The sequence below is a fragment of the Quercus lobata genome, chromosome 2, assembly GCF_001633185.2.
Source record: "Quercus lobata isolate SW786 chromosome 2, ValleyOak3.0 Primary Assembly, whole genome shotgun sequence".
NCBI lineage: Eukaryota > Viridiplantae > Streptophyta > Magnoliopsida > Fagales > Fagaceae > Quercus > Quercus lobata.
The window spans coordinates 38,104,925-38,128,981 of record NC_044905.1 but is presented as its reverse complement, the minus strand read 5'-3'; the positions used below and the strand labels follow the sequence as shown (position 1 = coordinate 38,128,981).

The 24,057-nt window shown below is 38.0% G+C and overlaps 1 protein-coding gene across 1 annotated transcript; it reads right to left on the bottom strand.

Annotated features, from left to right (window-relative positions):
• Positions 1–363: 363 nt before the first annotated feature.
• On the bottom strand, positions 364–23,697 carry LOC115975522. The gene is made up of 3 exons (XM_031096326.1): positions 23,347–23,697; positions 4,860–4,940; positions 364–1,069 (listed from the first exon to the last, which is right to left on the bottom strand). Exons 1-3 carry the CDS (start codon positions 23,503–23,505, stop codon positions 653–655), a joined length of 657 nt encoding a protein of 218 aa, XP_030952186.1. The 5' UTR covers positions 23,506–23,697; the 3' UTR covers positions 364–652.
• Between the last annotated feature and the right edge of the window lie 360 nt (positions 23,698–24,057).

Below are 24,057 nucleotides of genomic sequence, written 5' to 3'. Positions count from 1 at the left end.
CCCCTAGTCTTTTTAACTCCAGAGTTTTTATTCCCCATTTTAGACAGCAGCTCACTAACTAGCACTCGTAGCTTCTCATAGCCGTTTTTAATAACGTCCATCTCAAGTGTTACAAGTCAAGCAAGCATAGCCTTGAGGGACATGTGACAAGTCTGTAATATCCAAAAGAGCTCAAATGCAATTTAGTTTAGTTTCGGTTAATCTTAGTGAATAATGACTAAGAAAACGAATTGAAACTTTAAATTATTCACTATTTTAATTAGAACTTAGTAAAGTCCAGGGTTTACTTTTAAACCACCTCTAAACTATAGAGAAATTATATAATTTATGCCCAAAAAGAAAAGGAAAAAAATTGCAACAAAAACAACTAAAAACCAAAAACATTGGTGCCTCTTTTTGGTAAGTAAAACCATAGGTGCCAGTTTAATTGTTAAAGATATATTCAACAATAACGCTTTACAGAAGATACAGAAGACCCAAATCAATCTTCAACGACAGCAAGAGAAGTAAATTAAGAGGTCACGGTATCATTTCCATCCAGTGCTTTCATTTCTTATGGGAAACGAACAAAAGAGCTTCATATCACCATAATTCTTCCCTAGTCTTGAACAGTTGAACTCCATGGCAAGGGACAAGTGAAATGGGCAAAATATCAGTAAATGAATTCATGAGCAGGACTATCTGCGTGCATGTCCATGGCAGAATCGTTGGAACTGAGATTCAGAGCACTAGAATCCCTGCTCTGGTTATTAATAATTGTGGGTTCATTATTCCTGGCTCCATTCCCTAAGGGAAGACCACCATTTGGGCAATACCCTCCCCGAGTAATGTGATAATGCTGAAGACTCTGACGAACGGGGCTTGATAAAGCATTTGAGAACACTGAGTTCTTGGATTGCTGGTCACAGTGCTCGGAACGAATTCCTTGCACAGCAGTTGTTGGGCAAGATGAGCCTGACGAGATTGGGAAACCAGAGTTCATGAAATTTGTTACTGTTTGAGAGTACTGATGTTGCACTGGAACTCTAGGGGACATTGATGGCTCCTCCCCACAGTAGTCCAGCTCATTCTGCACAGGGATTAGAGCAACTTCAATTTCAAATATGTCTAAGAAATACAAAACAGCTAATATAAAACTACACATAGTGCAAAAGGCTCCCAGTATTGTGGAAGTTCCAAGTAACTGGTAGGCAGTTTTAACCCCACCCCTCACCAACCCCCCCTTCCTCCTTTTTTTTTGCAGAGTTTATATAAATACTATTATAATTTCAAATTATGTCAGATATTAATTTAGTGAAGAAAAACTATCAGTTGTTTCAATTATGTATTTGAAATCTTAAAAACGTCTCAATGTTATCATTGATAAGTATAAAATCCATCAAAAAATTAAAAAAAAAAAAAATTAAAGGGGCACAACCAAAATACATCAGAAGGATATAAAATCCAAAAAAGAAAAAGCCCAAACAAAAATAAAAACACGAGAGGTTAAAAACTCAAAAGTATCCAAGAACTATAGAATGTCCAAAACGGAAAAAGCACGGAGAGTCAAAGTCCCATCACATAAAGTCTTCAAGAAGAAAAACTTCAACCTTTTCATGTGCATCTCTTTCCCCTCAAAGCAATGAGCCCTTCTTTCTCTTTAAACATAGAGGAACAACATTCCAAGTCTGCCCATTGCTTCTCATTTTATTTTTTCTTTTTTTTAAATGAAGTCAACAACAAATCCTAATCATAGCACCTCCTTTCTTTCCAATGCCCTCTGCCATCCCCTTCCCTCCCCTTTTTCTCTTTCATTTAATAATCAACAAGAAGAAGAAAAACTTCAACTTTGTCATGTGCATCTCTTTCCCTTCAAAGCAATGAGCCCTTCTTTCTCTTCAAAAACACCACATTAAGGGTGTGTTTAGATACCGCTTATTTGCTGAAAACTGAAAATTTATTGTTAAAAACACTGTAGCAAAATATTTTTTATTGTGAAACAGTGCTATGGGAACAGTGCCACACGTTTTTCATCACTTGGCTGGTCCATGAACAGTGCCATGAGACCAGCCAAGTGAAACGCAAATGTAAACGCACGCAGAAATCAGCTACGCAAATGCACACTAAACATAGAGGAACAATGTTCCAAGTCTACCCATTGCTTCTCATTTTCTTTTTTTTAAAATTAAGTCAACAACAAATCCTAATCATAGCACCCCCTTTCTTTCCAATGCCCTCTGCCATCCCCTTCCCTCCCCCTATTTCTCTTTCATTTAATAATCAACTTGTGGCATTAAAGTTTGGTGTGCCTCTCTGTGCTTCTACGTGTTGAAGTCAGGCAGTGGTGGTGAATTGAGGGTACAAAATGGCAGGTCAACCTAATTGAGGTGCAAATACACCAAATTATAGGGTCCATGGAGGAGCACAGTGGAGACATGAGAGACTAGTGGGGTTTAGGAGCTAATCGCAAATTAGAGCAGCAACTGGGTGGTCAGATAAGAGCAGTGTCTACCGATTTCAGTCCAAAAAAAAAAAAAAACAGATAAGAGATGTGCCATGGGTGTGGGTGGAGGGTGGCACGACAGCCTATGGGTACGGATGGTAGAGACTCAGTCTGGGTCTCTGATGAAGAGAGCGAGATCAGATTGTTAGACAATAATATTTTGCAAAATGGTTCCTTATCTGCCAATTAAGCTTAGTCTTCTTTGACTGTGAAGACAAATTCTGTTAAATAAAGTTTTTCTACTGCACCAAACATCAAAAAATCCAGAGTATTTTCCAAGAAATATTTTATGCCAATATAAACAGAACCTAATGAGCATTAGATATACGCAATCACACAGACATAGATGCAGAATTTGAAGAGCAAATGCCTATATGAATAAGGTGAAATCTTGACAATAATATTTACAGCAAGAATACCCACCAGACAGATTTGATTAGAAAAGTTAAATCCCAAGCCTGATATCAACAGCGGCCTCTTAGTCAACTAAGTCAATCTTTATATTGTATCACTATTTTTTTTTTTTTTTTGATAAGATATATTGATATCAAAAGGGAAACACCCTAGTACACAGGAAGTGAACAAGGGGACAACAAATCAAAAACAAAAATTGCAAGAATCTAGGAAATCAATAAAAGAAGGGAAAGATTTGTTTTGCAAAGCAAACAACCAATCCAACAAAGTTCTAAAAAATAATAGCTTGAGGTCCGGAATAGATCTCTCAATATCTTCAAAACAACGACTATTTCTCTCCCTCCAAAGACACCACATTAAGCCATGAGGAACGATAGACAATATATAACCATTTCGATGACGACCAAAGCTGCCTTGCCAACACCCTAACAGCCCCAAAACAGTATGAGGCATAACCCAAGATACTCCAAATAAACCCAAAACCATAGACCATAGATCCATAGCAACGGGACAATGAAGGAAGAGATGGTCAACCGATTCACCATTACTCTTGCACGTGTAGCACCAATCCAAAATCCACACCTTCCTTTTTCGCAAATTATCAATCGTCAAGCATTTCCCTAAGGCAGCAGACCATACAAAGAAAGCTACTCTAGAGGGAATCTTCTGCTTCCAAATACTTTTCCAAGGAAAACCGAAGATAGTAGGACCAGCTAAAATTCTATAATAATCTTTCACCAAGAACCCCTTATGCTAGGAATCCAACACATCTTATCCTCACCAAACCCCCTTATTGAAGAACCGTATATGGTTTCCATGAAGCTTGACAAAGCCTCTAATTCCCGAACATGCATACCCCTAAAGAAACTCACATCCCAAAAAAGGACTCCATTAGGGGATTTCATAAGCTCAGCCACACTAGCCTCCTTATTCCTACAAAATCTGAACAATTCAGGATAGCTAACTACAAGAGGTGTCTCTCCACACCAACGGTTTTGCCAAAACTTCACCCTGGACCCATCACCAATATCATATAGAATATGGCGAGAGAAAGAAGGTCATCCCTGATTGATACTCTTCCATAAACCAACACCGTAAGGACCATTGACAAATCCGGTACGCTATCCCCCCACAGACATCCATATTTCAACTCTATCACTTGTCTCCAAAGGGCATCCATCTCAATCCCAAATCTCCATAACTGCTTCCCAAGCAGAGCTATATTGAAAAGTCTTATCTTCCTTATCCCTAATCCACCCGAAGAAATAGGAGCGCATACAGTCGCCCATTTAACCAAATGAATTTTAGGTTCATCACCAAAACCACCCCATAAGAAATTCCACTGAAGCTTCTCAATACGGTTAGCCACACTAGCAGGTATAGGAAATAGAGATAGAAAGTAAGTGGGTAAATTAGAAAGGGTGCTTTTGATTAGAGTGACTCTACCTCCTTTTGATAAACACAAGTGTTTCCAACCCGCCAATTTCCTTTCCATTTTCTCTAGAATCGAATTCCATATAGTCTTATCCTTGAAATTAGCACCCAAAGGAAGACCTAGATATTTCATTGGCAGAGAGCCCTGCTTGCAGCCAAGGACATTTAGCAATAAATCAATATTATGCACTACTCCAACCGGAACCAATTCAGACTTGCCCAGATTAATTTTTAGCCCCGACACCGCCTCAAACTAAATAAGAATCATACAGAGAATCAAAATCTGGTCTAGATCAGCATCACAAAAAATAAGAGTGTCATTCGCAAAAAGGAGATGAGACACTGCCAAGGATCTTCCCTCTGAGTTACCCACACTATTATTATTTAAAATTAATGTTCAATTTCAATTCAAAGTGCATATATGTTTAATACAATGTCATTAAACCATCAAAAAAAAAAAAAAAAATACAATGTCATTAGATTATAAAAGATCCTAAACAAATTAGGTAAGGTCAATAGTTAAAAATACCTGAATGTAATTGAGAATATCAACTGTTGTAACTCTAGATCCTTCTTCTTGTTGTCTCCGGATCCATTGATAGAGTTTTTCCTGAAAAACAAAACAACTGGGCTACATTAACTAAATGCCAGGGTCATTAATAAAGAATATTAAGATGACAGATGAAGACCGAAGGCCTAACTCAAAGATGACATGTAATATCACTAAAAGCTTCAGATCCTGTTGCCTACTTGCTGGTAAAAGAAATTTCAAAGAATGGAGGATTAAGCACCAAAGGAAACATAAAAGAGTGCCCCCAGTGATCTATGAACTAATGGAAACTACTACTTTCAGCATGTTATTTCTGATAAAGGCAAAACTGCCCAGGCTGGTTCCAATTGGTACATCTCCATAGATTTGTTAAGCCATTATAGCAAAGGGTTCAACAAAGAATGGCATATGCAAGGAACTGAGATGCGAAAAGGTAGAATTTTTCTTCTTTATATATATATATATATATATAAAGGTCATTATATAAATAAGTAGCATTCAACTTGCTAGAACATATAGGAAAAGGTAGAATTTTTCTTCTTTATATATATACATATATAGATAAAGGTTATTATATAAATAAGTAGCATTCAACTTGCTAGAACAAATAGTAAAAGTAGCATTCAAGAATACTTAAGCGCACAAGCCTCTTGAAGCCCAGGCACAAAGCACAAGCAAAAGTCTAATTGATGTGAAGCACACATTTTTCAAATATAATATATAATAACCTTTAATAAAAAGATACATAACATATAATTTAAGAAGTTACTAAAGTAAAAAAAGTAATATATTTTACCTATTAGCTAAAATGGATAGTACAATTGCACAGAGTTTGCAAGTTCAAATTTTAATTTAGTTATTTCAATTTCTTAAAATCTTTATATAGTAAATTTGAAAACAATTATTACATAAAAATATGATAATAATTTAATCATAAAAAGTATAAACATAAAATTTTATACAAGTTTCTTGTACTTTATAAAAATACATTGCCATAGTAGCTCTGATGCATCGATACAGCATTTTTGCTATCGTACCGGTATCCAATACGGATACGGGTACAACCGTACCTGGAGAGTATAAAGCGAAAAAAGAAAAAAAAATTTTGATTTTTTTATTCTAATACAGCCCAAATACACACGGGATACGTTTGAGATACGGCAAGTACAGATCGGACACCAAAAAAAGAGAAGAATTTGACACCTTGATGATTTCCGACCGTTGATCGGCCCAACTAGGTTAAAAGCCCTAATCTAATCTCACACGATCATTCTCTCTCTCTCTCTCTCTCTCCTGCTAGCACCTCTGAATTTGCCCAGACAAACCCAGATCACAACTCTTTCTCTCTCGCCTTCATGGATTGTTGACGACGCCAGAGCTCCTCCTCCTTGCCAGTAAGTCTCTCAAACTCTCACTCTCTCTCCCTAGCATCGGAATCACCAAATCACCATTTTTATTCTCTTTTCGTTTTGCCTCTCATTTGGTTTTGTTGCTTAGTGGCTTGGGTTGGGCTTTTCGGCTTTGGTTTGTTTTGACTTGGTTTTGCCTCTGTTGTATACAACATTGTTGTTGGGTCTGATATAATCATATAAATAAAATAATAAATATAATATTGTTTGTTGGTTGGTTGGTTGGTTGGTTTTAGATATGTTTTCAAGCATTTTATTGTTATTGTTACTTAATTTTAAAAATTAAAATAAACATAAATTATGTACGAAAATATTTAAATATACCTAAAAATAAATATTAATTAATAAATTAATTTTTGTATCCCGACGTATCATCTCCTAGATTTTTCAAAAAATGTTGTATCACCGTACCTGTATCGTACCAATACCCGTACCCTTATTGGTGCATCATAACATAATAGCTATGATCAAATGAAGTATATGGTTCAATCAAAATATATCCAAAAGGCCTTTCTAGAAAGCACAAGAATAATAAATCATCCTTATTCATGTCTTTTGATATGTAAAAAAAAAAAAAAAGTTGTTCAAGTAATATAGCACCTTAAGAATAGTGTTTGTATAATAAATCAATGTCCTTGTCATTTCCTTCCAGATCAAGCATTTAATTCTTATATTCATATTTATTTTAGTAAATAATTAAAATAAATTAAAAGCGATAGCGAGACTAGGTGTGCTTTTTTGCTTCAGCAAAAAGCTCCAAAAAAAGAGTCTTGAGACACACTTCATTAAGATTCACTTCAACCAGGTGAAGATTGGGGCTTTAAGTGTGCTTTTGATAACACCACCAAAAGGCCAGCCCGTTTTATCCAATACAAACTCCATAAGCCCAAAACTGAAGGAATATCCATTTTTACCTAATTCTAACTCTATATGGTCAAGGAGGTTTTCTATAGGAAAGCACGGATACAGCTAAATGGTTGTTGTACCCATGTCAGATGTGTATGCAACACAGCGTGCGGCTGGGGCACAGCTGCACGTGTGTCCCAGATTTTTTTTTTTTTTTTAATTTCAAAATATGGTCACCTAAAGAACAACGCCAACCCATCATAGTTCTTCTTCTTCTGTGTTTTCACAGATCTTCTTCTTCTTATTCTTCTTTGCCTCTGGTCCTTTATCTTCCTTTTGTTCTTTTTTGACTTTTTCGTTGCTCTTGTTTGGTTTCTCCACTTGTTTACCACTTATCTATTCCTTTTAGTTTTGTGGCTTGGGCACGTGACAAAGCATTGGAACTCTCAGACTTATCAAGTCTTGGACCCTTCTCCCAAGCCCAATTTGATATATGAATCACACACACACGCACACATAACTTGTGCCTTTTATTTCATTATCATATTATTGTTTTAATATTTTAACTTGTTCCCTCTTTTTTCACTTTTATATTCTTATTTCTAAACATCATTTAATATTTTAATTTTTTAACTTGTTCCCTTTTTTTTCAATTTTATATTCTTATCTCTAAACATCATTTAATAATTATATATTCACTTTATTATCCATTATTGCTCTTAAATTGATATATATTTAACATCATATGAAAAAAAAATACTTAACAATATATAAAAAAATATTTAATAATTAATTAATATATGTATTCTCACCATACCATATCCTACTTTTTCAAAAATTGCTGTGTCATCGTACTGTACCCATACCCGTACCCGTATCTGTGCAGGTGCTTCCTAGGTTTTCTAGTTTATGTTTAACACCAAACATTAGAATAACATCAAGAAGAAACCTACTTTGGCTACCTTCTATGTGGTCATTGTAAGCCCATACCCGCACCTGTATATGTGCAAGTGCTTCCTAGGTTTTCTAGTTTATGTTTAACACCAAATTAGAATAACATCAAGAAGAAACCAACTTTGGCTACCTTCTATGTGGTCCTCGTAAGAGCATTCACATCCTAGTGTCTAAAAAAATAGTCATTTTACCATCTAAAAGCATACTTTATCTTTTACAATACCATTTTACAACTCACACTACATATTTCTTATTTTTCACATCACACCAATATTATTCATTTATTTATTCTTTCTTTTCTCTCTTCCTCTATTTTTTTTCTCTTCCTCTGCGTGTCTCTCTCTGCTACCAACAACCGGTCTCTTCCTCTCCTCCGTCTCTCTCTCTATGCTACCCAGCAACCAAACCCATACCAAAATCAATCCTAGACCCAAAATCAACCCAACAAAATTCCAACAAACCCATACCAAAATCACCCAAAACCAACCAAAAAATCATAACAAACCCAAAACCATATCAAACCAAAACCACCAAACCCAACACTGCCAGCAACCACCTACAACCGAAACTCAGCCACCACCGAAACACCCAAATTAAACATCCACCATCCACCGAAACACCCAACCAAACAACTACCAACCACCGAAACACCCAACCAACACCACCCTTGAAACATCAAACTGCCGCCACCACCACCACCACCATTGGAACAAAGAACTGAAACACCAAAAACCAACCACCAACCACACCACCGAAACCCAAATCGCAACCACCAACCCACCTACCACCGAAACTCAGCCAGCCACCACCACTGAAACCCAAATCGCAACCCACCAACACAAAATCTCAACCCACTACCACCCAAATCACAACCCACTGACCCATTGCTGCTCCACAGCCCCGCCAATCCACCGCCACAAAATCGTGAGAGAGAAAAGAGAGAGTCGAATAGAGAAAAGAAAAGAGAGTCGTAAAGTGAGATAAGAGATAAGAGAGAAGAGAGAGAGCCAGAGAGTGAGTGGGAGTGTGGGGAATAGAAGAGAGAGAGGGAATAAAATAATATTATTTTAATTTTATATACATGCTACAGTAATTCCTATATAAACGAACGAACTTGCTGATTCTACTTGCTAAAATTTTTTAGCAATAGCCCCTTGGGTAAACCAAGTTTGGGCTTGTGTGAATCTAAAATAGCAATTTGGGGGGTTTTACACCCCCAATGATAATGCTCTAATACAACAATAAACAGCTTGGGGGTGGGGAAGATTTCAATTTTGAGGTGTACTTTTTTCTTAGATATGTGAAAATTCAATTTCAACCTCATTACTCGTCTTCCCCCAATAACATGCTTAACACCCCTCAAGACAGCCAATTGCTTGATCCCTAAAAGCACATATATGTACAAGATATGGATTATATGAACATATATGGGAATCCTACATGTCCACATGTGACAAAACACAATATTTTCATTATATTTTTATAAATTCCAACTTGTTAATATAAATGCAAGCATCCCTGCGTTGGACAAGAAAAGGAGGCACCAGCATGAAAAACTCACATCAAAAGCGTCAAACTTCAAAATAAACAAAGTCAGTTATACTTTGTGACACATATTCAAACGTGTCTAGAGTATCTAACAAGTAACAGATTAAGTTTCCAAGAAAAGAAATTTACCTGCAAATGTTTAGAGATGTTTATAAGTATCCAGTATAAATAAATTTCCTTGCAGAAGTATCCTAGCAACTTGGTTTGATCCTAAACATAAAGTGGTCCCAATCAACTTGGTTTCCTCCTAGTGTTTCCAATGGAGACATCCAAGTTTCAAATTCCCCTACCCCAACTATTGAATTTAAAAATAAAAAAGATTGTTGGATAAGGCAGTAAATGATGGTCACATGTCAAGGTTTAGTGTGGAAAATTCAGTGGGGAGTACTATGATGGCATCTCATCTTCTCTTTGCAGATGATACCTTGACTTTCTGCAATGCTGATCTTGATCAGCTACATTGGACTGGTGCTTATTTGGATTGAGGCGATTTTGGGTCTGAAAATAAACCTAGGCAAGTCGAAACTGGTGCCTGTGGGAGCGGTTCCTAATATTGAGGAGCTGGTGGATGTTTTAGGTTGCAAGTGGTGGGTTTGCTTCCAATGAAATACCTAGGTCTTCCTTTGGGTGCTAAATTCAAGAGGAGAAGATGATACACAATCCGATTTGGTGGTGGAAAGGAGGCTGGTGGGATGGAAACAGATATATATCCAAGGGAAGTAGAGTCACTTTAATTAAAATTACTCTTATCTTATTTGTTGACCTATTTTCTCTCTTTATTTCCCATTATGCTGATATGGCTAACCAAATTGAACCACTTCAGCAAAATATCTTATAGAGTGGTTTGGGGGATGAGTCAAAATTTCATCCGGTCAACTAGACTCAGATATGTGCTCCTCTTTCGGCAGGTGATTTGGCTATTACGAATTTGAGGCGTTTTAATGACGCCTTGCTAGGAAAGTGATTATGCAACTTTGGGATTGGGAGGGATGCACTTTGGATGAAAGTGACAGAGGTAAAATATGGATGTGAATGGGAGGTTGGTGTTCCAATTCAGCTCCTCGTCCTTATGGAGTAAGTTTGTGGAAGAATATTAGACAGGGTTAGCCCATTTTGTCATGTTCTATTTAGTTTGAGATTAGAGATGGGTCTAAGGTGAATTTTTAGTTTGAAATCGAGGATGGGTCTAAGCTGAAGTTTTGGCAAGATCGGTGATGTTGGGAGAGTTGTCTTGCAATGTGCTTTCCCAAGTTATTCACGATTAGCGGTGAGAAGGAAGCATGTGTGGCTAATCTTTTGAAGTTTAACAATGGGGTCCTCCACTAGGATGTCAATTTTATAAGAGCTGTGCAAGATTGGGAATTGGAGTCTTTGTTGAATTTCATGGATATTATTTATGGTGCGTCAGTGAGGAGTGGGAAGGATAAGATGTGTTGGGAACCGGATAAGAAAGAGGGTTTTCAACTTAGTGGTTTCCACAGGTCCTGCTCAAGGTAGTCAAAGACGAAAGGCGACCTTAAGGCGCCAAGGCCTTGTATCGCCCGAGGCGTGAGGCGACAAAAAGGCGCTAGCCCAAGTAAAGCGAGGCGCCAAATTCTTAATATATTTATTATACATATAGAACTTAAATCATATGTACCTAGTGTATTATAATATTATAATTAAGTGTTTTTCAATGTGTACCATGAAGAAATTAGGTCTATCAAATTATTCCAATACAGGATTAACATGGTTTAGGCTCTATTAGTTAGTTTTTACAATACGTTTTACAATAAGCTTCTATATAACAATAAGTCATACAAAACAAATTTGTAAATTAATTTAACTAACAATAGGTTTTATAACATGCCTTTTGAAATTAATAGTCAGTGAATGTGATATGAATCTTGCTCCCCCCCACCCCAGCCTCGCCCTCTCCACCCCCCTCCTCCACCCCACCCTCTCCCTCTCACCCTCCCTCAACCATCACCTTCCTTCTTTCCTTTTTTGCCACCCTCACATATTCCGTCTCCCTCCCCCTTTTGCTTTCCTCCACAGTTTGGGTTTTTCCCATATCCTTATCCCACTCCTCCACCACTGCCTTTGCCCTCCCCTTCCCCACCTCAGGGGTCTAACCAAGTTTTGCCTAAAAAGCCTACTCTTGTACCTGCACCTTTAATCACACCAAGTTTTCCCTCCATTGAAACCTCTCATAACATCCCACCCAAACCTATATCCTCTGTTCTTGGAGGCAGCAAGAGGTCTTTTCATATTGATGCCAAACATTTTTCTTTTTCTTTTGATGGGGGGCGGTCTGATTCATATGCTTTACATGAGACACGTCGAAATGTTAAGAGCTCGATTTGGGTTGGACGTAGGGGCTTGGAGTGGATACTTACTTGTCTCGAGGATATACGAGATTGGGTGCCTAGCCATGTTTTACTTCGTAAGAGATTTAGGGAGAATGGGAAGTTATTGGAGTTTTGTGGGAGATCTAACAAAGCTAGTCTGTTTGCTGTTATTGCAGTTTATTTTGGAGGGTCTAGGAGAGGTTGTATAATGATACCAGCAAGCTCTAATAGAGCTGACTGGTCTTTGTTTCAGAATGAGCTTAGGAATTTTTGCTCTGGTGCTAAATCATTATCTCTAGCCAAAGGTTCTTTTAATAATGGTGGTGGAGATGGTAAACTTGCTGGTGGTGGCTAGAGTGGGAAGTTTTTATCTAATTATGGTAATCAGCAAAAGATCAGAAATTTTGAAAAAATTGGAACATTTTTGGGGCAGAACGTGATGCATGGAAAACCTATAGAAAATGTTTCAGTTATAAAAGGCAATGTTTCAGCTTTTTCTGGCATACCCACGCGGGCTTTTCAATTTAAGTTGACTCTTGCTACTTTGGCATTGAGAGTGTGTAAGACTGAGAATGGGAGACGTTCTGTGACTTGGCTGGGTGATAAGGTGCTCAACTGGCCCAAGGTGTTAAGTGATGGGCCAGAAGTAACAAAACAGTCAGGTGGGCCTGTTGTAGCCCAAACTGAGGTGCAAATGGTTTCTCAATTGAAGGGCAGTTTGGTCAAGCCCAAAGTTCTTCAAGTGGAGTCTGATGCCCAGGCATCGTGGGTAGTGGGCGAGAGCTTAAGCGGGAGAAGGGGTGGAGATCCAGAGCCACCGATGTTAGCAACGGGGCCGGAACTGGATCGCGGTGCCTCTACCCTCACCGGCAACCCTGTGCATGTCGTCTCAGTGGTCTCACCATCGGCCAAAGAGCTGAGTGCGACGGAAACTGCCAAGCCTGGGTTCATCGAAGAGGAGATCCAGTCTTCGATGGCTGGGGAGTTCAGAAGAGGGAGGTTGATGAGGCCGAGGGGTCTGGGAAGGAGTTTCTTTCGCCTCAATGGCATCAGGGAGCAACCCAAAATCAGTTTTCTCCTCTGTTGGGCCTAGGTAGCGAGATGAGCTTGTGTTTTGGGGAGATAAAAAATTCTATGGAGGTATCACGGGAGAAGGGAGAAAAACCAGTACAGGATGGGACTGAGCTAGTACAAGATGGGTCTGAGTGCTTTATGCTTCAGTGGAAGCATAGTGAAGTTAATCCTAGTGGTTCTTCTCAAGGGGAGGAAGAGAGTGGCTTTTTGGAGTGTTCACCTTTATCTAAATGGGATCCTAAGGAACATAAGGAGTTGGAGGTGATCCAGGAAGTTGATGAGGAAGAGGCTCAAGGGTCAGAGGTAAAAAATTCGAAATGGGTATGTAGCCTAATGAAAATTTTTTGTAGAATAGTGGGTTTTCCTATTGTTAAGCATAAAGATCAATGTCTGGCTTTGTTTCATCTCCTTGAACAAGATTGCATTGGTGTTGTAAATGCTGGGACTTCTAAAGATATTGTGAGTTCAAGGCAGAAAGGGCTCAGGGAACTTAAAGGTTTGTTTTCTTCTGTCAATTATGAGGGGGTAGCATCTAAGGGGAGGAACAGAGATTCCTCAGTAGGCATGGGGTTGAATACCTGTGTTAGATGAATTTACGACTCTTATCTTGGAATGTTAGGGGATTAAACAATCCTCAGAAGCGGGAAGTTTGTAAAAATCTTCTCAAGGAGTGGAAGTGTGATACTGTTTGCTATCAAGAAACTAAGCTGGCTTCTATAAGCTCTTCTATTGTTCGAAGCCTTTGGGGTAGTCCGTTCCTAGACTGGGTTGCTCTAGATGCAGTCAACACTACAAGGGGGGTGTTACTGGTCTGGGACAAGAGAGTTTATGAAAAGGTTGATTGTGCTATTGGTCGGTTTTCTGTAAATGTTTTATTGTAAATGTTTTACTGAAAGGGGTTGTAGATGATTTTGTATGGGCTTGTTCAGGAGTGTATGGTCCTAATGATGATAGTCAACGGGGTGCTCTGTGGCAGGAGCTCTCAATGATGCACTCTAGGTGGAATACGACTTGGTGTGTGATTGGGGACTTCAATATCATTCGTTATCCAAGTGAGAGACTTGGCTGTAAGGCCTTTAGCCCGGCTATGTTTGCTTTTTCAGATTTCATTGAGGCTAACTATCTTGTGAACTTACCTCTTGAAAGGGCATCGTTTACTTGGTTTAGAGATTCAGGGATAGAGTGTATGTCAAGAATCGATAGAACCTTGGCATCGATGGATTGGGTAGATCATTTTGGGAATGTGTCTCAAAGGGTACTCCCTCGTGTTGTTTCTGACCATTGCCCTCTTTTGGTGGTGGCTAGTAGTGTTAATATAGGTCATAGTGCCTTTAAGTTTGAGACCATGTAGTTGAAAGAAGAGGGTTTTTGTAGAGAGGGTTCGGCAATGGTGGAATGGGTATTGCTTTGTGGGTTCTCCAAGCTTTATTCTGGCTCGTAAATTAAAAGCTCTAAAAGAAGATTTGAAAAAGTGGAATAAGGAGGAATTTGGGGATTTGGCCTTTAGGAAGAAATGTCTTTTATCTGAATTGATGGGTTTGGATGCTAGGGAGGACTTGTTAGGCCTTTCTCAGGAGGATCAAACTAGGCAATGTCAGATTAAAAGTGAGGTTGCACATCTTGCCTCTTTAGAGGAGATCTCTTGGAGACAAAAGTCCCGAATATTATTTGTGAAGGAGGGGGACAATAATACTCGTTTTTTTCATCAGGTTGCTAACTCCCATAGAAGATCTAACCATATTCGGGGTATAGAGGTGGATGGTGTTCTCTATGAGGATGAGGAAGTGGTGCGGTCTAAGGTGGTTCAGTTTTATCAGAGTTTGTACTCTGAGTCAGATACCTGGCATCCTTCTATGGATGGCTTAGAGTTTGCTTGTATTGAGGAGGATGAGCGGCTTGTTCTAGAGAGGGATTTTTCTAAGGAGGAAGTAGTTAAGGTTCTTCAAGAGATGGAGGGCGATAAAGCCCCAAGTCCTAACGGTTTCACTATGGCATTTTTTCAAAAATGCTGGAATGTAGTGGAATCAGATATTATGGCTTTTTTTTATCATTTCCATAGGAGCTCAGAGTTTGAACGGTCTCTGAATGCTTCTTTTCTTTCTTTGATTCACAAGAAGAATAATGCTTTGAATATCAAAGATTTTCGGCCTATCAGCTTAGTGGGCAGTGTGTATAAGCTATTGTCTAAAGTTTTAGCTAACAAATTGAGGTTGGTGTTGGATAAACTCATTTTGGAGTCGCAGAATTCTTTTGTTGGTGGCAAGCAGATTTTGGACTCGGTGCTTATTGCTAACGAATGTTTAGACAGTAAACTGAAGTGTCGTGCTCCAGGGGTGGTGTGTAAGTTAGACATCGAGAAAGCTTATGATCATGTAAATTGGGACTCCTTGTTTTATCTGTTGGAGAGGATGGGTTTTGGGGGCAGATGGAGGAGTTGGCTAAAGACTTGCGTCACTACCGTTCGATTCTCAGTTTTGGTTAATGGGTCTCCTACTGGTTTCTTTGGTAGCTCTAGAGGTCTAAGACAAAGAGACCCATTGTCTCCCCTCCTCTTTCTTTTGATCATGGAGGTTTTAAGTCGTATCCTGAAGAAAATTGAGGAAGGTGGTCTCATTCAGGGTTTTCATGTGGGTCCAAATAATCATACTGGTATTCGTATTTCTCACCTACTATTTGCTGATGACACTATTCTTTTTTGCGATGCTTCTCGAGAGCAGATCTTTTCCATTAGGCTAGTCTTGACCTGTTTTCAAGTTTTTACTAGTTTGAAGGTGAATATGGGGAAAAGTGAGATTGTCCCTATTGGGGAGGTGAGCAGTAGCCAGTCATTGGCTAATTTTCTTCAGTGCAGGGTGGGCAATTTGCTTATGATTTACTTGGGTATGCCACTGGGTTCTTTGTATAAAACAGCCGCTATTTGGAATCCGATTCTTGAGAGGTTGGAAAAGAAGCTTTCAGGCTGGAAACGGCTTTACCTGTCAAGGGTGGTAGACTCACATTGTTGAAAAATACCCTTTCAAGCCTTCCGACTTATTACCTTTCCCTTTTTACTATCCCTAAAGTTGTGGCGACTAGATTGGAATGTATTCAAAGGAATTTTTTATGGGATTCTTCAGTTGAGTGTTTCAAATATCCATTGGTGGCTTGGGAAAAGGTTTGTCTACCGCGCGAGTTGGGTGGTTTGGGAATTCGGAATTTGGCGTATTTTAATCAGGCCCTATTAGGGAAATGGCTTTGGAGGTATGGCCATGAAATCACTCATCTATGGCGGAGGGTCATAGCCATGAAATATGGGGAGGGGAAAGGGGGTTGGTGCTCTAGAGTTTGTAGAAGGGCTCATGGTTATGGTTTATGGCAGAGTATTAGTGAAGGGTGGGATAGTTTTGTTAAGCATTTGTCTTTTGTAGTGGGGGACGGTTCTTGTATTCTTTTTTGGCATGACAAATGGACTGGGGATGTCCCTCTTAAAATTCTTTATCCCCAGTTATTTTTGTGTTCTGCTAATAAAGAAGCTTATGTTTCTGAAGTGTTAGGCCCTCCCGTGGGTGTTAACAACAGAGTGTGGAGTTTAAGCTTTTTTAGGGATTTCAATGATTAGAAGTTAGCGGCTTCTTATTCCCTACTTCATTAATCCAAACCCGGATTCCTAGGGGAGATGGGGGTGACAGGCTTCGATGGGATCTTAATGGAAGTGGGAAGTTTGACACTTGGTCTTTTTATCATAAGATTCGAAATGCAACTCCTTCCACTTTCCCTTGGAAGGGCATTTGGAAAGTCAAGGTTACTAAAAGGGTGGTATTTTTTATGTGGACAGCAACTCATGGTCAGATTCTTACCTTGGATAATCTTTTGCTTCGTGGTCGCCCTTTGGCAAATCGTTGTCGTATGTGCTGTTGTAATGAGGAATCTGTGGATCACCTGTTACTTTTCTGTCCGATAGCTCATTCTTTGTGGACTCATATGCTTCAGTTGTTTAGGATCGATTGGGTCATGCCAGGTTCAGTTGCGGACTTATTATTTTGTTGGTACCATTGGCATGGGAAGCATAGCTCCGATATTTGGAATTTGGTTCCAAGCTATTTAATGTGGACTATTTGGACTGAACGGAATCGGTGTTCTTTTGAGGATAAGGGAAAAATTGTGGTTCAGTTATTAGATTTGTGCCAACGGACCCTCTTTGATTGGTCTCGGTGTTGGGGTTTTTCGGATTGTTTTACCCTTATGGAATTCCTTTCATCTATTAGCTTTTCTTAGTTTTTCTTAGTGGCTGCTTGTGTCTTTTTGTTCACTACCGTGAACCCTTTGTATTTTCATGCTTTTCCCTTATTAATAATATTTTCTTCTTACTTATCAAAAAAAAAAAAATTAATAGTCTAAAAATAGGTTTCACAACAAACTTCTATATAAAAATAATAATAATTAAAAAAAAACTTGAGGCTCTCGCCTTAGCGCCTTTTTCATGGCTTAAGGCGGCCGCCTTGCTTGCCTAGGCTCTAAAGGCGAGTGCCTTACTAAAGGCGCCTCGCCTTAGAGCCTTTGAGGCATCACCTCGCCTAGGCACCTAGGCGAGCGCCCGGCTTGCCTTTGACTACACCGGTCCTGCTTCATACTATTGTTCAGTCTTTTTCTTGGAAAAGCATATGAAAACCGAAGATTCCTTTTAGAGTTGCTTTCTTTGCTTCGACTATTATCCTAGGAAAATTTTGACAAGTGAAAATTTAAGAAGAAGGAATTTTTTGGATTCTAGATTGGTGTTATATTTGCAATTATAACAGGGAATCAATAGGTCACCAATTACTTCATTGCCCTATTGCTTTGGATTTGTGGTCTTTGGTGGTAGGTTTGTTTGGAGTTTCTTGGGTGATGCCGAAGTCTGTGGTTGAGTTATTAGCTAGTTGGCAAGGTCATTTTTGGGTGTCATAGAAATGGTTATATATGGATGGCTACCCTGCATTGCTTGATGTAATGTCTTTGGAGGGGGAAGAATAACTAGTGCTTTGAAGATAAAGATAGAACTTTGTCTGATCTAAAATTATTTTTCTTTAGAACTTTGTTGGATTGGTTGAGTATTACGTAGTCAATCTCAATGTTTGACTAGTGATTTGATGGATTTATGCAATTTGTGTGATTGATTGTATAGTCTCTAGTCGTATACTCCCTCTATAATTGGGTGGCTCTATTTTTTTAAATTAATAAAACTTTATTACTTAAAAATATATACATTGATGGACCAAAATCCACACGAACACACATAAAACAAAGACACTACAGAGCCTATACACATTGATGGGAGCAAAAATAGCCAGTCTCATGGAGATGAAATGATGATTGATGAGATGGACTGATGATTGATGAGATGGACCTCACATTGGTTGAAGCACAAGCAGAGTGGAGTGTGGAGCTGGATATATGGCTGGGTGGCCGGTTCCCAGCATAGAGAACCAGCCAATGAAGTTGGCGGTGACCACAATACTAGAGGGGCATGGCATCTGCCATGGCAACATGCCTTATTATACATCAACAATGGAGGATGCAAGTTGTAATCTAGGTATGGAAATTGACAAATTGACACAAAGGGAGGCCCCACAGGCTTGGAAATAGTTCCCTACAAAGACCCAACGAAAGTACCACCCTTAGCAAGTTGTACTCAAACAGAAACCCAAGGTGCAGAGGATAATAACAACTCAGACATGTCAGAGTGGGTAACGCACATATAATGGCCCTTTAGCAAATTCTTGGGAGTTTCATTTGAAGGCTTTGCAGAACAAGTTTTGCATTTGTTCGTAAAGATTAAACAATGCAAATAAAGGCACTTTAGCAAATTCTTAGGAGTTTCATTTAAAGGCTTTGAAGAACAAGTTTTGCATTTGTTCGTAAAGATTAAACAATACAACAAAATGCAAAATATAGCAGCCCAAGAGGTAAGTCGAAGCTATGTGGGAATAGAGGAATTTGGTTTGCACTATTAACAATGACAAATAAAAGTGAGGGTAGAGGAGCATCAGGAAGGGTCAGGGAGCTATAATTACAATCATCATGCAGTTAAAAACCTATCATGCAAAGTTCAGGGATTGAACGATAGCCAAAAATGAACAAAAATTAAAAACTTTTCTTAGAGGTTGGAATGCAGACTGTCTCCAAGAAACTAAAATGCAGCCGATCTACAAGTATTGTTAGAAGTATTTGGGAGAACACATTTGCACTTTGGGCTCTCCAAGAAACTAAAATGCAGTCAATCTACAAGTATTGTTAGAAGTACTTGGGGTAACACGTTTGCATGTTGGGCTCATTTGGAGCGCCAACTGGAGGAATAGGATATAGATGGTGATAAGGCACTAACACTTTGTATACTTTCAATCTAATAGGGTTGCACTAATTTAGATTTTTTTCCTTTCAATGGATTTTATTGCTTTTATATTATAAGCAATAAAATCCATTGGATTTGACCATAACATTTTTATGAAAGATTCAGTCCTGCCATGTAAATATATAATCTGGTGCCACTTGCCAATTGAGATATAACATAACTTCTGCTTCGAAGCTCGAGCCATGGCTAAAGTGTCTTAAATATATATATATATTATATATATACTTTTTTTTTAATAAGGAACCCCCTCAAGGTATGGGCTAGTGGGACCAACCTTGAGGGCCAAACCCCGGATGCTTACACACCCCCACTGAGTAGGCATATGGTAAATCGCGAAATGCCTCAACTAGAAGTCGAACCAAAGACTTCTGGGTTTACAATTAGTTCAGGCACTCTCCCTTACCACTGAGACTCCCTAGGTGAGGGCAGCGTCTTTAATATTTGTATAGCAACAAAAGGAGAAGTAATGCCCTAAATCATAGCTTACTCCTGTAAGTCATTAAGTTAACTTCCCCTATCAATCAACATCCTCCATATAGCAACTTGTGTTTTTTTTTAAATAGATACAATAGAATTTCAACCTATAATATCCGCTCCATAATTATTACTCTATACCATCAAGCCAAGACACCAATTGATTTTTGGTGTATGTAAAATTCAAACCCTAAATCTCTTATTCAACGATTAAGAAACTTTACCAATTGATTTGACTAAACCCCACTTGTGCTTTTTCTTTAAATTAAATTATAAACCCAAATTCTTTGTACAACTTCCAAGATATCTTGCACTTTTATCATTTATGCAAGCAAAATCCAAGTCATTTAACAAGTATATTTTTTTATAAGTAATAAATATTTTTTTTATTAAATAATTAGTGTAGAAGGGGGAGGTGAGGTTTGAACCCCAGACATTGGTCACCACAAAGGGTGCCAAAACCAATGAGCTATCACTCAAATCCCAAGATTTTTCCTTTTTAGAGTTTCTACATCAACAACAAAGCTTTAGTCCCAAATTTTGAGGTCACTATAGATCCTCAAGGACTAGCCAAGATCAGTCACATGTATTTAGTATCTGTAGCGGATCCATTCATAATAGAGTGACTTATTTTACACTAGCTGTCAAAGAGATTGCTATCAAAGAGATCAACTAAAAAAATTAGATGAACCCCCACTCCCCCATTTTTTTTTTTTTTTTAAAAAACATTGTACAAAATTCAAATAATCAGGAGTCATGAACCATATGCCACTATCAAATATGTAGCATGGATACGGACACGATACATAGTACGGTGACACGGCATTTCTTGAAAAATTAGGATACGACAATTAATTAATATTTATTTTTAGGTATATATATTTTATATTTGGACATAATTTATATTTATTTTGAATTTAAAAAGTAAGTAAAAACAATAATTCAATAACCAAAAAAAAAAAAGTCAAATAATAATATTCATATACAAACCAAAAATCAAAAAAGGGTCACAAACTAAGACCCATTGAATATCAAATAAAATTATAATTTTATAGTCATATGCTAACTACAAGGAAAAACAAAAAATAAGTAATAAGTAATAACCAAAACAAACACTGACCCGCCCAATAAATATAATAATATATTAACTAAAAGACAACAAACAAAGTAAACAATACACATTAGAAAAAGCAAAAATTAAAACAAAGAGTGAATTGAAGAGTCTAAGTGTAGTCGACAAATAGACTCATCAAAGAGTGAATGCGAGAGAAAGTGAGAAAGAGAGAGAGTTAGAAAGTGAGGGGGACTTATTGGTGCTCAGCGATGGTCCGATGGATGATCAATGGAGGACTGAGACTGAGATAGTGAGAAGTTGCCGATCTGTGGCTGAATCTGTTAAGCGGCGGTGATGTACCACAGTACCAAATCCAGAGCAAGAAACAGAGAAGAGGAGAACTATAGAAGTGAGAACGACTGGGTTAGAGTTGATTTCGAGGAGGATCACTACATGACATCAACTGGGGTGTGATTTTCCTTCTTCTACTTTTTTTCCTTTTTTTCCCCTGTTTTTGGCCTTTCCATGTCACAGATGTGTCCCAACCATGTCAGCAGCATATCCGAATTCAAAAAATGATTCTCCCCTGCTGAATACGTACTTGACACGTTTGTGTTCGTGTAAGAAACATATCCAACACCGGTACGTTTGTGTCCATGTTAGAAACGTATCCAACACCGTTAAATTGGCAATTTCGCCGTTCCTGTGCTTCCCAGGCATTAATATGCCTCTCATACAACCCTTTCCAACAAGAGAAGACCTCTATAACCAATTCACCATGTACAGCATCACCCATTGCACCCCAAAAGCAAAGAAAACAAATGCCCACAAATCATGCGCAATCTGGTACTGAATCAAAAGACAAAAGAAATCCTTATACATGCAACACCAGTATACCAATACCATATTCCTCTTATTATGGTTATCTATGGTCAAAATCTTATCCAACCCTACTATCCAAACAAAGAAAGCCCCTTTCTTGGGTACTTTGCCACCCCAAACACACTTCCACAGGAAATTTTAAATACTAATAGCGAGGCCCATCCTCCCCTCTAGAGCACAACAATGAAAGCAAAGATGAACACAAATTTTCTTTACCTACAGCCATGAGCCAATACAATAACTAGATACCCAAGAACAATGCTCTTGATACCATCCAATACTATTTGGGATTTTTTTTTCCCCTTTAAAATACTCTCATTCATTTATTTTGAGGTATTTAACAAGCTTGATATTAAAGAAATCCTGAAGCTAAAGAACTTTCAGCAGGGTTGTTTCTTTCAGATTGTATATATTCAATTAGTAATGTATTTAGCCCATATCAGACCTTTTGCAAACCTGTTCTACATCTTCAAGTATCTCAATATCACACTTCAATAAAGATTTCTGTAAAATACACAAGATGAATCAACACACCATGTATAACAAAAATATCATAGTAAGATCTGATTCACATATCAAAGATAGACTCTCCCCTTCAGTTCATATTTGTTTAAACTTGTTTTAGTTGTTTAAAAAAATTTAGTTTAGATGGATACAATAGGTCTCAGGTCTGATTCTTACTAAAGTTCTTACATACATAAGAGTACACTTACAATGCAGCCTTTCTCCCTTAAATTGCTAACATTGCTAAATCATGTAGCTGCATTGCTAGCTAAACCTTTGGGAAAGTCAAAAATTAATCCTTAGCTTAAACGTACTTAAACTAAACCCCATTCGTTCCCCAAATTTTACATTTAGTATTTAGCAATTACTTAATTTTTTTTTATATTAATTAAGCATATTTCACCTTGCAATCAGAGATTCTTCTAAAACTAAACGTGCACACTTCAAATACTAGAAATTCCAACCAAGTTGCATTAAAACAATCATGCTTGCTGACATTTTCGAGAACAACACTATATAATTATCCAGTGTTTGAAGTTCCCTACCTCCATAAAGCAAGATAGCAATTGATTGTTGCTCAATCAATCACACACCATTCCTACACCACAAGTATCCATCCCATCCTCCGAATAAAAAAAATAGTATTTTTGACCCCAAAAAAAAAAAAATATATATTGGAGCTTTTCTTATTCTAACTTTCAACAATCTTAATTGACACTAACTATAACCAAACAAAAGAACATAGAAAACATAATTCAACTCTATACAATCACAACACTAACTCCAAACAACAGAGCAACATGTTCAATTGATGAATGTAATGCAATCTAATGAACAATCAAACTAAAAACGAAATAATCAATTTTTTTTTAACAAAAATTATTATATGGGTTTTAGTTTTTCTCCAAAAAAATTTATAAATAATAAAAAAAAAAAATCATGAAAACGACAATCGCATAATAAAGTGAAAAAAAAAAAAAAACCGGGAGAGAGAGAGAGAGAGAAAGAGTGATAATATACGCACAAGGCCTTGTCGTTCACCGGCTTGGAAGGAGAGTTTCTGGTGGTTCATGGCCTGGGTATAGAGTTGGGAGAGAGAGTTAGCTGCGCTGCAAAACGACGCGTACATGGTCCGATCCACCTCGTCCAGGCTCGTCGCTGCGGACTTCCTCTTCTTAGCCATAGCTCAGCTGCTTAATTTTGTATTATTTTGGCGATCGGAGGAGAGAGTGGGTGTTCCTCTTTCTTTTTTACGTTTGTTATAATTACTAATTAGAAGAGGGCGATGCCAATGTAGAAGATGAAGGTGGGGGCCTTTTGTACTTTTATGGAGAGTTTCAGAAGGAAGAGGAGGGGACACATGACAGCTACCCTGGCGTGGCAATACAAGCCCACTTGCACAAATTGCTTCCCTACCAAATTTTATTTATTGCTATTGGACTTGGATTTTGTTTACAACTTTATTTTTAAAGCTTAAATAAGCCCAACCCAAAATTTTATAGGTGCAGGCTCCCCTATTTTTTTAAATTCATTCTTGGGTCTCTTCATGAGATTCTCAAACCCTCCTCAATCCCCTAGATAATATATTGCTACCATCAAGTCCACACCTCCCAAAATGGTTAACCTCTTTTTAATTTTGTTTCCAACTCAAAATCCTTGCATTTTAGCTATTGTAGATTGAGATTAAATTGAGTGAGGAGCTAGCGTAAAACACACGAGGAGCTAGCGTAAAAGG